The sequence below is a fragment of the Ptychodera flava genome, unplaced genomic scaffold (assembly GCF_041260155.1).
Source record: "Ptychodera flava strain L36383 unplaced genomic scaffold, AS_Pfla_20210202 Scaffold_62__1_contigs__length_770838_pilon, whole genome shotgun sequence".
Taxonomy (NCBI): domain Eukaryota; kingdom Metazoa; phylum Hemichordata; class Enteropneusta; family Ptychoderidae; genus Ptychodera; species Ptychodera flava.
Genome location: NW_027248384.1, coordinates 651,374 through 668,105, shown reverse-complemented (window position 1 = coordinate 668,105; position 16,732 = coordinate 651,374). Strand labels below are relative to the sequence as shown.

At 36.9% G+C, this 16,732-nt stretch overlaps 1 protein-coding gene across 2 annotated transcripts; it reads left to right on the top strand.

The window, feature by feature from the left end:
• Positions 1 to 43: 43 nt before the first annotated feature.
• LOC139128638 (uncharacterized) lies at positions 44 to 15,574 on the top strand. Of its 2 annotated transcripts, XM_070694378.1 has the most exons (14): positions 44 to 199; positions 846 to 992; positions 1,676 to 1,780; positions 3,225 to 3,284; positions 5,587 to 5,745; positions 6,680 to 6,778; positions 7,457 to 7,622; positions 9,838 to 9,998; positions 10,282 to 10,380; positions 12,046 to 12,221; positions 12,334 to 12,394; positions 12,730 to 13,004; positions 13,872 to 13,986; positions 14,511 to 15,574. In XM_070694378.1, the coding sequence occupies exons 1-14, from the start codon at positions 86 to 88 to the stop codon at positions 14,574 to 14,576; spliced, it is 1,803 nt and encodes a 600-aa protein (XP_070550479.1). In that variant the 5' UTR covers positions 44 to 85; the 3' UTR covers positions 14,577 to 15,574. The 2 variants fall into 2 exon arrangements, with proteins under 2 accessions (XP_070550479.1, XP_070550480.1); XM_070694379.1 differs by lacking the exon at positions 3,225 to 3,284.
• The last annotated feature ends 1,158 nt before the right edge of the window (positions 15,575 to 16,732 follow it).

Below are 16,732 nucleotides of genomic sequence, written 5' to 3'. Positions count from 1 at the left end.
TATTTTCAGCTCTTTCCTATAGAGGGCAGTCATCAGAGTAAAAGTCAAAGGTCACAAAGGACTGTTGCCAAAACAACGAGCTATCATGGCTGACGTGAAAGGCGGCAAAGCGTCTCCAGAAAACAAGCAGAAAGAGCATAAGGAGGTCACTTTCTCGAAAAAAGACGACAGAGAGAATTCCAGAGATGGACAAGAAGAGGTCAGCATAGCTAAACTTTCGATCAAGCAACTTTTCAATTTCAGGGCATTTTCGTATCGCTGGCCCCGGCCACATTTGCCGCTGGACTGCGCTGTCGACAGCGCAGTCCAGCGGCAAATGTCAGTACTACCGGGATCCGGGACCTCACCTGTGTGAGCCTATCGTATACACTATAGGGAAAAATTGCGAGACTAGGGCGAGATAGTGACACTTTCTCGCAATTGGTGAGAATCTCTTGTCATTCTCACTGCTACCGGTGAGAATTCAAAAATTCTCACCGGTGAGCAACGAAAATGCTTTCCTTGGTGAGATAATAGAATCTCACTTAAGAGTTGATTTCTCACTGATCACCACGGAGAATTCAAAAATTCTCACCAGTAGAAGTGAGAATGACAAGAGATTCTAAACAATTGCGAGAAAGTGTCACTTTCTCGCCCTAGTCTCGTAATTTTCCCTATAGTGATACCCCACTGTCTCGACTACCACCTCGATTGCTGAAATGCAGGCTACGATACACTATCCACCTGTGTATTGCTATGCTAGTCTCTCTCTCTCTCCTCTCTCTTCTCTCTCTCTCTCTCTCTCTCTCTCTCTCTCTCTCTCTCTGATATTATCATGTTTTTTATGTTTGTTTTTTAAATCACAGGGAACGAAATCCAGACCGTCTACGAGGCAGTCACAGAAATCCAGTGCTAGTCTCACAACCTCGGAGATGTCCTATAATACATTGCGAAAGAAATTTCTTGAAAGTGGAGATACACCCAAGCAGTCTTCGCCAACTACGACAGAGATGGTAATACCATAACCTATTTTTCCCTTTCCAATCAATTTTGCATATGTCAACTATCCTATCATAACATATTAGCCCTGCGTACCGTGCTGTGTGCCCGGCGTTCTACAGCCTCCATGTGGTGGGAGGCCGTATAACGCCGGGAACATACAGCTCGGTACGCAGGGCTATCATAAAAATATTATACATAATAATGAACAATGAAAAGCAACCATGGACAAATATGTTCAAATCTGTCACTATGAATCAAAAAACAGCTACAGTTGCCGTACAACCATGATCTTTAGATCAGGTCAAAGTTTTGCTTCAGGCTTATACGGCAGTCAATGTCAATGCCCCTCCCACACCCACCTAGGGGGCATAATTGGGGATTTGGAAATTAGCCTTATGAAATTTGTCTAATGCCCAACCCCCTGGGGCAAGACAATCTGGAAAATCCCCATCCAAATCCTCCACGTTTCCCCCACCCCAATGGGTGTGGGGGCATAAATTCTGCACTTGCCTGTGAAGGTGCCTTCAATATGAGGCACTCGCCCCACCCTGTCGGGCATAATTTCAATCCCCCACATTTGTCCCATATTGCCCTAAGTGGTATCTTTCGGGGATTTCATTGACTGCTGCATTGTTGCTCAAACATTTCCTGTTAACTTTTTTAACGCTTTCTGTTCTTTTCACTGTTTCACCAGATGATCAGAAAACGCAAAAAGAAGAAAGGTAAAAGGTCAAAAACTCCAAATTCTTTTGATGATGATGAAGAACGAGAGGCAAAGAGACTCCAGGAATTACAAGAGGTAAGCTTAAAATATACCCATGATATTGTTACCTTTCATGGAATCTGCAGTATATAGATTTACAGTTTTGCAATTTTTTCTTTGAATGGTCAAGTCAGATTTGACACTTGAATGAGTCACAAAATAGGGTATTTATTTGCACATTTTTTGCACATGTAGAAAGTCAAATTTGGTATTTCTTATTTTGTTATTAAGTATATTTTTTATGACACAAACAGTTGGTGAATTTTATGACCTTAAACTTGGCCTTTAGTATATCAATTACCTTTCTGTTCACAAGACAATATTTTTTAGTTTCTATAAGAGCTTGTTGAGTTACAAGTTTTGTATCACTCCTTTTGTATTGGTTGTCAACAATGAAAACACATTGAGAGCTTTTTCTTCTATTAAGATTCCTGACTAGACAAGACTACTTTGTGTGATATTATTTTATGTCTTCAATCGTCAAGATCCACGTAACGATGACATTTCCCATTCCTTTTGCTTGGCAATGCATGATGGTACAAACTTATATGATCAGCATGCTCAATGGTAAAAGTAATTTTATCACAGTCTATTCTTGCTTGTAATGGGATTTGATAAATTATCCACTGGTGTACGTGTGTGTTCTACTGGAGTTGTGAGTAAGCTGTTCACTTGTTTGCAAGTGTAGTTGTACATGTATTCAAACACAGTCCATTGAGAGAGTGTGATTCAAATCATCACTTCAGGTTTACAAAAATTTCCTGGCTCTCTAAAGAATTCCTGAAAGAATTCTATTGAGTAGCAAATATAATATCAGTTACAAGCAGAATAGCAGCTTCTGGTATGATGGTGTCATTCATTAAAGGGACAAAGTCGGCCATTTTTCATGAATTTTGTTTGATGCAAGATACTACTTATATTGTTTGACATGTTTGAAAGATAATGAATGGATGACCATGCATATATTCGACCCCAGTTTTAGACACAATACATGAAACTATCATGAAAATGGTGGGGTTGCTTATGCATGGTCATCCATTTATTCAGTATCTTTCAACATGTCAAACAATATAAGTAGTATCTCGCATCAAATGAAATTCATGAAAAATGGCCAATTTTGTCCCTTTAAGGTAAGTGTAAATGAATTGAAGTGCCAATCACCATGATACCGGCCAATGAAGCCAGTAGCCAACTGAAAGCTATATATTCAATATGAATGAAATTCTAGAGGACAAACAAACCTAAACTAAAACATGTATGCATGAAAGTCCAAACATCAAATACCTGAACACAGGCAGCAGTAACAAAACAAGAAAATCAGACAAAGTTTTTCACAGCTCTGGTGACACACATGTACTCAGCGAACAGCTAGGGAATTAACTGGTATGATAAATGCATGCTTTATTTTGTCAATGCCTAGCACACCCTGACTCTGTATTACTCACTAACCCATATCCATGCAAACCCGTGCTCTTTGCAGTCCGTATTGGCTAGTCTAGCTAAACCAGATGGCAGAATAAACCTCAGAGGTGCTATATTGGTAAGATAAACCACCCCCCAGCGGTACCATGTCACCATCCTCATCGGTTTTTGTGACATTTTTTGTTCATTGTCTTCGTTATTTGTCCTGTTGTTACTTTCATATGTTGTGAATTCACAGAGTATATCAAACCCTTGTATCACCCAAAGTTGGTTCAGTCCTTTTGTTTTACTTGGTGAGGTTGGACCTGAACACAAGGACCAGAGGGTGAAAGGGTTGACGTGTTTTTATCTCACATATTTTTTGCTCACTGTATCCATATTTGTGTGAGAATTCACATCAGAGTTTTCAGATGAGTTCACAGTAGAGGACATCCTACTCTCCTAAATTTCTGCACTAGCAAACCTCACCAACCCAAAACCTTATTATCCAACCCAACCCCATCCTGCTTCATTAATTAAATTAAACAAAAAATTTCAGGCATTATGCAAATTTAGGGTGACCTCTGATTGAACTCTAGAGAACTCCCCAGTGTGCCATTACAAATCACATTGTGCAATGCTTGGCTTTTGTGCATAGTGACCTCAAGGTTTTGCATATATTTAATGTCATGTTCACATGTTCACTGTCAAGTTGTTTATTTGTTTGCTAGTGTAGATCAACACTGTATCTTCTCGTGTTTGTCTTTTAATGCACAGCTGATGCTGGAATCTCAGCTTTATATGCGTTTGTTCACATCAATGTCTGAAATCACATCTTTGCCAGGATATTTTCTCAAATGTTTTGAAGCACAGCACAATGGTTCTTGCTATAATGTACAGCAGTATCTTGTATCTACTATATTCATTCCTTGAGATGTCTCAAGAACAATTTAGAAAAACAAGTTCCTAAGTTGCAAATTACTCTGACACTTCCTCCCCTGCCTCCCAACCCATCCCCTCCCAAGGTTCAAACAGAATTTTCCCAGACCAATGTTGATATATTGTTATTTGATCTGCTGGGGTAGTAAAAACAAAACAGAGTTGGAAATAATTTGGATAAAACAAGATAATATCAGCATAAATTGCTTGCTTTCTCAGATGCAAAGCAAGAAAATAGTTTTACTTTCACACAACTGTTTAAAAATTATTGCAACTGATGAATTTACTCTTGATTGCATAACTGGGAACTTCAAGCTAGATGCCAATTGCAGGTAGCATTAATTGAACATATAATAAATAAACTAAGTAAAAAGATACTATATTCCACATTATGTCGTCCACTTTCTCTACAAGGTTTCATTTTTATATATTTCAACAAATATTTGTCTGAGGTAAAATTGTTATCTTTGACATTACGAGAATAGCCGTTTCCCAGTAGACCGGTGAATTGAAATTTCTCTAGAACTTTCAAATAGGCAGCAAGATCTCTTGATGTACTCGGCAAAGGGGGCCACAGTGTTCTCCAGCTATTTTGCTATCCTAAGTTTAAAAACAATGTCAACTTTTGCTAACAAGACAGGGAAATGTGAAACCATAGTTACAGTGATGGAGTAAAACAGAAATATTTGTTTTACTCTCAGGTGGTCTAATTTTTCAAAAAAAGCTTAGTTACTCTGTGTAGTTGGTCTGATTTCATCTGAGTTTTCAACCTCTACTCAGAGAGGCCTCACTTCTACTCTCTTCAGTTGAATCATTTTTATCCTTACTTTGTCATTAAATATTTACTGTATTTGCGGTAATGTCTTTCCTGATGTTATTTTGTTTCTCTCTTTAATGCTGTCGCTACTGCAGAATGTGTTTTATACTTATACATGCCATCTGTGATGGTTTTCTGTGTGATTAAGCTGTGAGTTGTTTTGAAATGCAGTATCATCATACTAACCAGGCTTTTGTGTCACTGTACATGGCTTTCTTTCATGAGAAACCAATAAGTGTACTTAACACATCAGTGTACGTGTGTAGAAATATTTACACACTACTGCACAAACATTACATTTCTGTGCATTACTGTGATCATTTAACCATTTTTGCAAATATCATCAAGGTCAATCTTTTGTGTGTGAAAGAAAATAATTTTAGAAATTACAACAACATAAAACCCCCAAAATGTATGGCAATGAAATTGACCTGTTTAAACTTGTTGAAATTTATTTGGTTTGTTTGATACAGTTTATGTTGCATATATCTTTTTTCTGCTCATTATCTGCAGTGAATTTTAAAGTACAACTACAAACAAGTAAAAGGGCAGGCATTCTAGATGTTAAAAATGATCCAATTTTTCCAAACAGATATTTATTATTTTGATTTCAGCAGCATGTACTCCTATATCCATTCACTTATTTTTTTGTATTTATTCCTTTGGTTTTTTGTCGCAAATCTAGAAACATATGCAAATTTTGGAAGACCTGACCAAGCTCAGAAACCATTACTACTTCGAGTACATGAGCGCCCTCAACGAAAAAGTTGAGAAACAGAGAAAGGACATCCAGAAGAAAACTGACGAGCTCCAGCAGAAGATAGAAGAGAAAAAAGAGAAGGCGGTAGGTGGAGTGCACTAATGCCGTGTCCCAAGTCTATCAGAGCATCTATTAGGGACAGTAGCTGTAACTTTTGATGATTTTTTCTCTGTTTTTGAAGCCAACCACACTTTCTTGTTCCACTCCCTAAAGCTTGTGAAATACACATTGTTCAGTTTGTCAACCCAGCCTGTACATGTGTAGACTGCATTGTTATCATTGACAAGTGAATGGTCTGGACTAGAATTCAAATATTACACACAATAACTTTGCATTTTACAAATATAGATGCGGTGTTTACAAGCTAAATAGTTGATATTTCAACACATTTTGGGGAGTAGAACAAGATCAAGAATAGACATAAAAAAAACAAAGCAGTTGAAAACTCATCAAAAGTTACAAGTCCTTTGTACTTTTACACAAACTTTATTTGAACAAACTTTCAACCAGTCTCTTTCAAAGTCGAGAATAATAACCAGGGGTCTCTGTGGAAATTTTTGTAATACAGGTTGAGAAACAAAGTGCCTAACATTTACCAATACTTGACTTTCAATAAAATTTAATTTGTCTTGATTTTCACAAAAAATATGACACTGAAATGTAATTTACAAGAGCTTTCAAATTAACCCAATACAAGCAGTAGACCAGGAGAGTCCAAATATCAGTCACCAAGGCTCATGCAACTTTAAATACCAAATGAAATTGAAAGAAGAGTAAAAGCTTAAAACCTCAATGATGTGATGACTTCCACCATTTCAAAGCATGTATCCTTTTGGAATTCTTGTTCTACCATGCAACATTCCCATTTTGATTTCATCAACTTTGAAGGTAAGAGCTGACCCATATTATAGCTCAGAAAAATGTAGTGGAAGTTGAAATTTCTGTGAATGATTTTTACCCAGATAAATGCACTGCAATGGTTAATAAATTTCTATTTATGTTGTTGTTTCCCCTTCAGAAAGCTGCTACTCATCACGTGAAGATGACCAAGGAACGCTCAAACCTGTCACATGATAATTCATTTCTAAGGGATTTACCAAAAACACAATTTTATAACGTGAGTCTGTGCAGTGATTTTCCTTGTTTTCATTTCAAAGGTTCTGCAATGATGACAGCACATCAGCACAATAATGTTCTCCACTGCTTGGAAAAACAGTTGGACGATCAATTTACATAGCAATGCATAATTTGCATATTCTGTTTTTATAAAAATGAATCCCCTTGTGTGGTTATTATCATATGAAAAGATTGCTCTAAAATCAGAGAGTTGACCAGCTAGTGAAATCCTGCAAAATTCCTGGTTGCCAAATCAATCTGCGGACATCTAACATTAATCATGATACTTTCTAAGAGGCACTGATGTTTTCTTTCTCTGTCAGAGTGAGATCACGTTATTGCTGCAGTTTACATGTGCCCTATGATGAAAACATGTAGCCTTATAAAAATGAATTTTTTTACTCGAATTTGCCTCTGAGAATTGTGAACTTATTTCAGTGTTTTATATTTTGCTTCTTATGACCTAAGTAAGCTGCAAAGTTTGGAAAATTATGAGTCTCGCAATTTTTTAAAAATGCAAAAAATTTGAGGTCAGCTGTTCAAAAATTTGATGATTTAAATTTCTTAAGATACATTTTTATTTCACCACCATCTTCATCGAACATGGTTCATGTTTATTTACTCAATGACAATGTGTTCAGTCAACAAAAAAATGAAATTTTTACTTTCAATTTCTCAGATTGTTGCTGTCCAAGATAAGATGTACAAAGAAGGCAAGCTGAAGACACAGACAGAAGTGGACAGCTTCTGGGAAGAAATCCAAATCCCAGAGAAATACAATGAAATGTTTGGAATTGCACCAACCAACACCATTGAGAGTGGCTCCAACCTTGAATCTCCGTCAAGTAAGTGTGTGTTCTTTCTTTCCTCCAGGTGTGGCAACCCCCAATATTTTGACATGCCTTTTCAGAGCAAATTTTAAACCACGGTCTGACAGTCAATCTTGTGATAAGTGTTTTATTGAAGGAATAAAAAGTTTTACAAGTGAAATTTTGGATAACTGATTTGCATTAATTTGCATAAAATTAGGAATCTTGACAGTGGTGATTTGTACCGATATAAAACTTTCTTACTGTCCTCTCAGATGAACAACTTTAATTTCTACTTGCATTCAAACTCTAACATATGGTAATTATTGGCCATATTACCAATGGATGTAATTATTGGCCATATTACCAATGGATGTAATTATTGGCCATATTACCAATGGATGTAATTATTGGCCATATTACCAATGGATGTAATTATTGGCCATATTACCAATGGATGTGCTGAAAAATATCTCTTCTAGTTGTCTTTTTTTCAAGTTGTCAAAAATATTCTCACATTTCATGAAATTGTTGAAAAGCAAAAATAAAAAATCGGTCTTGTAGTGGAAATGATGGAGAAATCTTCAGCCTTTCTTTCTCAGTTTTCATGTTTTAATCACAACGGTCAAGTTGTCATGCTGCATATATTCTAATATGGTTCCAAGAATAATTTTGCATGAAATCCTGTTTGAAAGTTGAGTGTATTCACCCTATACATGAATGTGACCTATTCAAACTTTGCTTAACAAAGTCTACTTTCCTGTGATTCAAAACCATGGATCAGATACAAAAATTGATGAATGGAATGCCCCTTTTATTTCATACATGTCTGACATCTAAGTTGTTCATAAGGACATTTCAGTTGTGTTGTGCCGGTAGTTTGGACTTTGATTCATTTTAGTTTCAAAATGTTTGCAGACCCATGCATGTTTTATTCTTGAAGTTGGGAATGTAACCTTCTAGTGGCTATCAATCTATAGCAGTAGTAAAGATTTTTGTAAAATCTGTCTGGTTTATGTGTGACATATGTTCAGGTCTTTTAAAACATACCATATACTTTTCAGTGTGGATTCTCAATGCACGACTACAAAGACACAAACTCCATCCCATTGGACAGTTACATGCAAACAAGGGTGAACACAAAGGTTTAGGTTGAAAAACTTTGTTGTGTTGCACTTTGCTTTCCCCGTTTTATTGATCCTTTCCAATGTTGTCTTCTGTCAGTGAGTGAATGGTCGTACATCACAGATGATATTCTTTCCCTTAGCACATTGAATTGCATTTGTAAGTCCAGAGTTATGTAAAACATGCAATGAAATCATTATCAAGAGTACATGGGGAAGCTGGGTCACCCCCCCTTTTAGCAATGGTATAGTCCCCAAGGTACACCAGAAAAAAGATATAGAATAATATTGTTTTAAAATTGGAAATCAAAAATAGCAGTTAGACAAGTTGTCTAGTTTGACTTGTCTGACCTCTGCATCTTGACAACAACAGAATTTTCTGTGCATGTTTAAAATTTTTTGTCCAAGTTGAAAAAAGCCAACTTCAAAAAGTAAATGAGGACATTTTTTCTGTTAACTCCCTATGCACAGAAGTTTGGATTAACCTCATTTGTTACCAACTATTGTCATGACTTCTTGTCAACAACATTTTTATTAGATGTTTTTCAGGCAAGAGTGTGTCTCTCAGCTCTCTAGCTAACAGAAACTTTGACCTACAAACTACATCTACCATAAATGCAAGAAAGTGGTTTTCATTCTGGAATAATTGTAATTCACACTCCCCAACAGAAAGGAAAAAATATAAAATGAAAAGCCTTTTTGAGTGTTGCTAAGTTCTGTGTTTTGTTTGCACTGGTTAAACAAAGAATGTATGCCCTTATTTCTGAGCCATCAAAATTCAGAGAAGAATTTGCAGCTGCTTCAGGAAAATATTTTGATAAAGTTTATGCTATTTTCCAGTCACTGAAATAGGTGCACTTACTGTTTGTGTATGTGTTTTATTGATGTTATGTATGTGTTTATTGATGGTGTACTGTAGCATGCATATGTGTAGTTAAGATGCTGTGTCAGTATCTTCCACTTGAGGGAGAGGGGATATGCTACTGTGATAGTGAGATAGAAATATGTCATTTATGTCTGTACCGCCTACATTAAGTTGCATTCAAAGTGATGATATATAAGTCTGTCCCTCACAGTTCAATAAAGTAGAGACATGTGTCTCATTAACGTTTATAAATCTTTTCTAGCCGTATCTGCAGCAAGCAACCACAGTTTTGCATCCATCAAGGTTCCTGTACCAGATGGTTTTGTCCCTATGGGTCAAATCACTGAGGACAAGGAACCGTCACGGCCCAGCACAAAGGGAACTTCCATGCATCAGTGGGCTGTCACTCAGCGATTTACAAAGGTATGCATTCTAAGTAAAGAAAGTAAGTGTGACAGACTTGTTAAATTTTACCAGCTGGTCTGTCACTTGATACTGAGAGAGACAGAGAGAGAGAGAGAGAGAGAGAGAGAGAGAGAGAGAGACAGACAGACAGACAGACTGAGAGTGAGAGTGATTGCGAACTTTTTGTCTTTACAGTGATTTCATTTCTAGGATAATTGAAAAGAAAAACTTGCTTTTGCACCCTGACAACAACACCCAAATTGCTGACTTGTTCATCCATATTGTAACTTTCTGATTGCAGGTCCAACACGGCCCTTCCAGTTACTTATCAGCGCCTGTGAAAGGAAGAAGAACATCAATCCATCCAAAGGCACTGGCTGTGGATCAGAGATTTCCAAAGGTGTGTTTCTTCACAGTGCCGGAATGGTGTGACAGTGTATTCCATCACCCATTATTAAAAATATTTTATAGTTAAATGTGTTTTGATGAAGTTTGGCGGCATACATATAACTTTAACCCTTTGAGCGCTGCAATTTTTCCCACCAAAATTATAGTGTGCAACATTTAACCAATTTTGTGAATTTTTCTGTAACTTTTTTGACAATTTTGGACCAAATAAACACCACATCTTATTGGCTTCAGGTTTTTATCAAAATTTTAGCAAAAATTAGAAAAAAATTGACTGGTGTATATTTTGATATAGGCGACAAAAATTGACTTTGGCACTCAAAGGGTTAATATTTGAAGACAGTGATAACAATGCTGCTATTTTTATGCCTTTAGAAAATAGGTACCGGTAGAATCATTATATAAAAATTGTTTTACTTTCAAGGTAGAATGTACCTCTAACTTGAAAGACTTAAACTTTTGCTTAAAGGTCTGTAAAGAAACTTAAAACCATTCCTTTTCTGACTCAAGGATACAAATCAGGGGTCATTGTGTAAAATTTGGTATTAGGTAAACAAATAACCCAATGTTTACCGATAATTGAAATTCAAAATGGCTGACATCCCTTTGTTAACTTAAAGGGATATAGTCGTCGGAACTGCGCGTGTGCAAGTTTCTTGTTTACAAACAATGTATTTCGTGCTCGATATCAAGATGCACCTCATCATCATAGCTGCAACATTTAAATTATACGATGATAGATTATGACAGACATGTTTTAACTATCATCAATCCCCATTGTGCCATGGATACATTGTTGCCATGGGTCGTACGGGTCTCATACGACCTTTGAGCGCAGTTCTGACGACTATATCCCTTTAATAACTCCATTGGGAAATATTAAATTGTCAAACTAAGCCAGTGAAAACTTTAGTTACTCTATCAGCTTCAAAATGAGCCCCCATAAGTGGTAGACCAAAAGGTATTGTAAAAGTTAGAGAGTCCAAATATCTATACCTGATGTGCATTCTACCATAGCGGTAATTTGATCTATGAGTAACAATAATCATCTCAAGTTGTTATACATTGATAGTCCACCAAAGATATTATTGGAAAATATTTTGTTTGCATAATCTGTAGCTAATATCTGACCATGACAGAATGGGATAATTGACAGGTTTCATGAAGCATTCTTCGATTGCAGAAGCATACTGGAAAACAAGTTTGCAGTTTCAGCTAAACCAAAATAACTTTGACTTTTAGATCTTATTGTTACAGATGATATAGAGTAATATGCACCTTGAAACAGAATGTTTCAATGTCTGTTGAATCTTTCCTCGAAAAAAACTTTAAACCTTTCAAATGATCAAGAACAGAACTCAGGGAGTAGTGATGGGAATGGGGGTTGAGGTCTAAGTTTACAGTATTTTGGGGTTACAAGAAACATAAAAGTGACAAATATTTACATAAACTTCGAAATAGCTTATGTACCCAATGTGAAATCTGTGGTGAAAATTAAAACTTCATATATGCCACAAGCTTCAAAATGAGTCAGGCAAGCAGCATAGCATCAAAGTGTTGTACAAATGTGAGTCTGAATATCCAAGTGACATGTCCTAGGTTTTGAAACAACCATAGGTAGATGTATACTGTATGTTTCCTGTGATTGTAATTCCAGGTTGAACTTCCCAGAATGGCAGCGTTTACACTAGACCTGGCACCCAAGAAAGAAGACCCTGAATTAATCAAAATGAATGAAGAAATTAAACTGAGGGCCAGAATACGAGACTTCGAGAGACGGCGACTCCGAACCATGTATGAATATGCACTAGCACACCAAGCAGCTACTCACAGGTAAAATAATATTCAAGCAATCTGCAAACAGAGTTTTATTGACTATATGAACATGTTAACTCTTTTCAAGGCAGATGTCATTGCAACTTTTATTATTTGTGATTTTTTTCAGGATACTGGACAAGAAAGAGGACTTTGCATGGATGACTCAAGGACCAAGTATCGGAGATTTTGTAAGTATTGTATTGTAACCTTTTTAATAAATTAATTATGGAAGTCAGACATGTCCGTAATTTCAGGGGGATAACCACTCTTTCCTGCAATTAGCCATCTAGGTGCCTGTTTGTCTCTCTTTGCAGTCTGTACACAGTATTTCAGAGAACCCTTATGTTCCATCCATTTTGAAAAAAACTTATGAGACTCCAAGAGACTATAGTGAGTACTGTTTCACACTAATATACAGACACAAAACAGACAGAAAGCTCTGGTAATGATTGATAGCACAGATAAATGTTTCAAAGTTAGATGATATCAGCCGATTTGAAAGTTTTTAATATTCCTTTCACAGATAGGTGTCTCAGATCAAGATCCGAGACATAAATATCCAGTACTGCCCTCTCCCCCTGGAGTGGCTGAACCCCCGGAAATCAGCTTGCCTCCACTGGAGGAAGACAAACCACTTGGATATCTGGCGTTACCGAGCACTATGGATTCAGGGAATAAATCGGGGCCACTGTCAGCAATAGATGAACTCTCCGAACACAGGTCAATTTACAGCTCAGTGAGTAGTAAGAAGAGTATGATTTCATCAAAGACTGGTAGCAAATACAGCAGAGGGTCAAGGTAGGTGTGGTCACAACCAAGTTCAAAAAAGTGCCAGCTAACACTAGTGTGCCATGAGGAATGTGTTAAATCTTAGTGTTTGAAAAATCACCTCACGTCATAACTTAATATAGCACTTTCATGAGTTATCAAAATTGGTTATACATACTTATATTTGATACGCTGCCTCTGTACATGTTTCTATGTATGAATCTGAAATCTGTTGACTCTTAGAATCGTGAAATTCATGCACAAATTTAAACATTTTATGTCCCTACATAGACTTTGGCAATAGGCTAAACCCGAAATTTGAATCGACCACAGTAACAACAAAAACATGTGCACAATGCTAGTTTTCGTTCCCCATTTGCATGCAGGCATTTGTTTTAACCATCATCACATGATCCCTTGGGTGTACTGAATGTTTAAAACACTGCGTGTCCTTTTCATTCCGCAATGGGACCATTGACTTATGAAACTCCTTCTCAAAAAGTTGACATGATTTTATTTTTAGACATTAAGATGTTTTCATGTGTATCAATTTGTGCTACGTTGGCTTTCTTATTAAGATTTTTAGGATGTTAAAGAAATGCATCCATTTCTTTATGAGGACTTTTGCATACTGTGAATCGATTGACTTGAGCATAATTTGAACAATTGTGACAATTATGTGACAAATATAAATTCCAGCACGTTGAATCTTGTATGAGAAGAACCCAATAAAATTTCATTCTTTCTGATATAAACTAATGTTTCACTGCTGTCTTTGCATTTTTACCTACATTATCTGGAGGAAGAGTGATTTAGGCCAAGTGATTCTATGCTGTGGTGAAGAGCGCCCTCACAAGCTCATAAATTGCATGTGTTTATCGTTTGTTTTCCTCACAGGAGAGTCAAATCAGCTGATCAGAGTGAGGAAGTTGAATACCAGATAGCACCAAGTCCACCGTCAAAACCATTGCCATTGACCATGAAGTCAATATTAGATGATTGTGTCATTAAGGTTGGTCACAGAAAGATTCCAATAGACTTTTCTAATTTTCCAATAGCCAACTCTGTATTGACTCAGAAACATTCAATCTGCACAGCTGTTCTAGCAAGTCAAATATATTGACGTAGAGAGAGTCATGCTCTCAACCTTTGTCTAGTTGAGCAATGAAATCAGTTTGTGAATTTTCAAAAATGAAGTTTAAGTTGAAGAAATCTTTTAGCTGTTCAGATATTTTGATCTCCAGAAGGGGGCTTTGGATCACTGTTACAAATAAAAACCAATAGAATTTACCAAAACGTTGTTGTTAAGATGGCAAATATTTCTGCTGAAATAATTCAACGATGGACCATTCTCATGACTTAATTTGCAAACAGGAATACAGTTTTATTTGTGACCCGACTCTGGTACATGCAGAAGGAGGCAGTGAAATCATTGGGTAATATGATGTAATCTTTATCGAAAGAACCAGCAAATGACATCAAAAAGCTATGTTCTCCAATGAATCTCAAGATTCAATGATTTTTTTTTGTTCACAGGAAGCAAAATGCTTAAGCACTCTATGGGTCAATCCAACTCTCAGCACAGCAGACGTCCAAACATGAAGAAAATGATGTGAAGAGCCTAATGAGAGCTGTTTTTTGATTGGTTCAAGTGTCTCAGTTCTCCAATTTTATTGCCCATACAACCAATCCCAAGAGTTAATTTCTGTGTCGTTCAGATCAAATGCAGTGTGGATGGACAGATCATCGAGACACCTGATGTCAACTTCTGTTTGTGCAAAAGTATTGGCAAAATACATTTGGTGGACCGCTTTAGGCAGAATGCTATTCTGTGCTTAAAACCACCACTGTGCTATGCTTTATTCAAGAGGACTATAATGTAGCTGAGAGATCAACCAGATCCTTTATGTGAGAGACTTTGCTGGCCGTCCATTTGAGATCTATTTAAGTGTTTCTGGTCTACTCAGTGAACATTACCTTGACATATATGTTACAAAACTGCTTCTTCTTTAAGGTTTATTCAGCATGCTGTGCTCTTTCTAATCAGTTAACTGAAACCTTACATCCCCAACTTCTCAGTGTAGATGTCCAACTCTCCCATCGAAAATGACAGGACAGAAATCAAGCACTGAATGTTTTCCAATTGCACGATTAATCACCGTTGCAACTGCGCAGCATTAAAAAGCAGTTTGTGATCTGTTATTGTAATATCGACTCATCACTAGAACTTGTTTTACCTTTGAGAGAAAACATCTAAAATACGTAGGACACAAAAGCAGTGCATTTGTTCTACGTCGTTGAGGGCGCACTCTCATGTGAAGAACGTGTTCAAGTGATAGCCTGTGATCGAACAAATTCAGAATGGCGGTTTAATAATGGGTTTGTTTTCGTCCAATTTGGAAAACAAAAATCTGTGTTGGTGTGATTTCAAAGGTGTTCCGTCCATTTCACGTGTATATTTTGAAATATATGTATAATTACCTCGTTCTTTTTGCTGTAAAATATCATACAATACACACAACTATTTACCTTGCAGTGTGTGTTGCATCCTGTACCCTTGCAAGGATATTGAGAGTTTCAGTAAAAAGTATACCACCGCATCATCCGCATATCTATGTTCTCCTTTGAGGCAGAAGCTACTGTGATGGTATTTGATGTCAAATCATACCAATCCATCGTTGCTGATTTTACCAGCGATGTTTTGTGCATGTATTTGTTTGAGGTCTATTTCTCTTGCTGCCACCAAGGTTATGACGATGAAACGAGAGAGAGAGAGAGAGAGAGAGAGAGAGAGAGAGAGAGAAGAGAGAGAGAGAGAGAGAGAGAGAGAGAGAGAGAGATGAATCTTAACGATTTTTAGTGTTCATCGGAAACGATTTTTCACTTTCTCTCTAACGGAAAATGAGTAACTTTTTTATATTTTTATTACCTTTATTTTCGGAAAAACGACTCTCTTGCTATCCTCTCTACTGCACGTTGACATGGAACGTATTGGCCTTGCAGACAAAACTACTATAAATAATAGGCGATGTTATTGTTGAAAAATGAAATCTTGCATGGACTGCAACATTACAGCATTATCCAACATTACTGCTTACAGGAATTGAACAAGACACTGTATTTCATAGACAGAACAATAATAAATTTTAGAGCGAGTATGGGTGGTGTTCAGCGCCGACCCTTGCATGTATTTACATGGTCACGCCACCAACGGGGATCCTATCGGAGTACTTTTTATCACAACTGGAAGTTGTGATATAGAGGTGGTTTCAACCGGTGTTTGATGTCGTCCATTTCCGTAAACGACAAAAGTCAAAACTGCTGAACAGACTGCGTTGATATTTGATACCAATACATAGACTGGTTCCAAGGTTCCAATTCCGAAAAATGGAGCCAAACGGAGTGCCGGTTAGATAGTTTTGGGAAATTCTAACCCCCCCTTTTTAGGGGTCTTTCATATATGTAGTTTTGGAATGTACACCAATCCTGCATTGTGGACTGTTTTATGAGTTGTTGAACAGAAATGAGGTTTTGATGAATGTTAGAAATATGCAGGATGGCTGATTCGAAGTATAAGAGATTTCTATGGTCTTTTGGGCATCAAAAGCATTAAAAAAAACATATTTCATAGTTTAGATCCTCACTTTTGAGATGACCCTAGGCATTTGTTAAGTAAACATCCTTGAGTCAATATACAGACTTTGACATTCCAGAGATTAAGTATCCACAACCTCACATGTTACAGTCTTTCACTACAA

Excerpts from the sequence above, each read along its gene's own strand:
- LOC139128638 (XM_070694378.1), top strand. The coding sequence starts at position 86 with ATGGCTGACGTGAAAGGCGGCAAAGCGTCTCCAGAAAACAAGCAGAAA. Across the intron at positions 6,779-7,456 it reads CAAAAACACAATTTTATAAC|ATTGTTGCTGTCCAAGATAA; the intron begins GTGAGTCTGTGC and ends TCAATTTCTCAG. Across the intron at positions 13,987-14,510 it reads TAGATGATTGTGTCATTAAG|GAAGCAAAATGCTTAAGCAC; the intron begins GTTGGTCACAGA and ends TTTTGTTCACAG.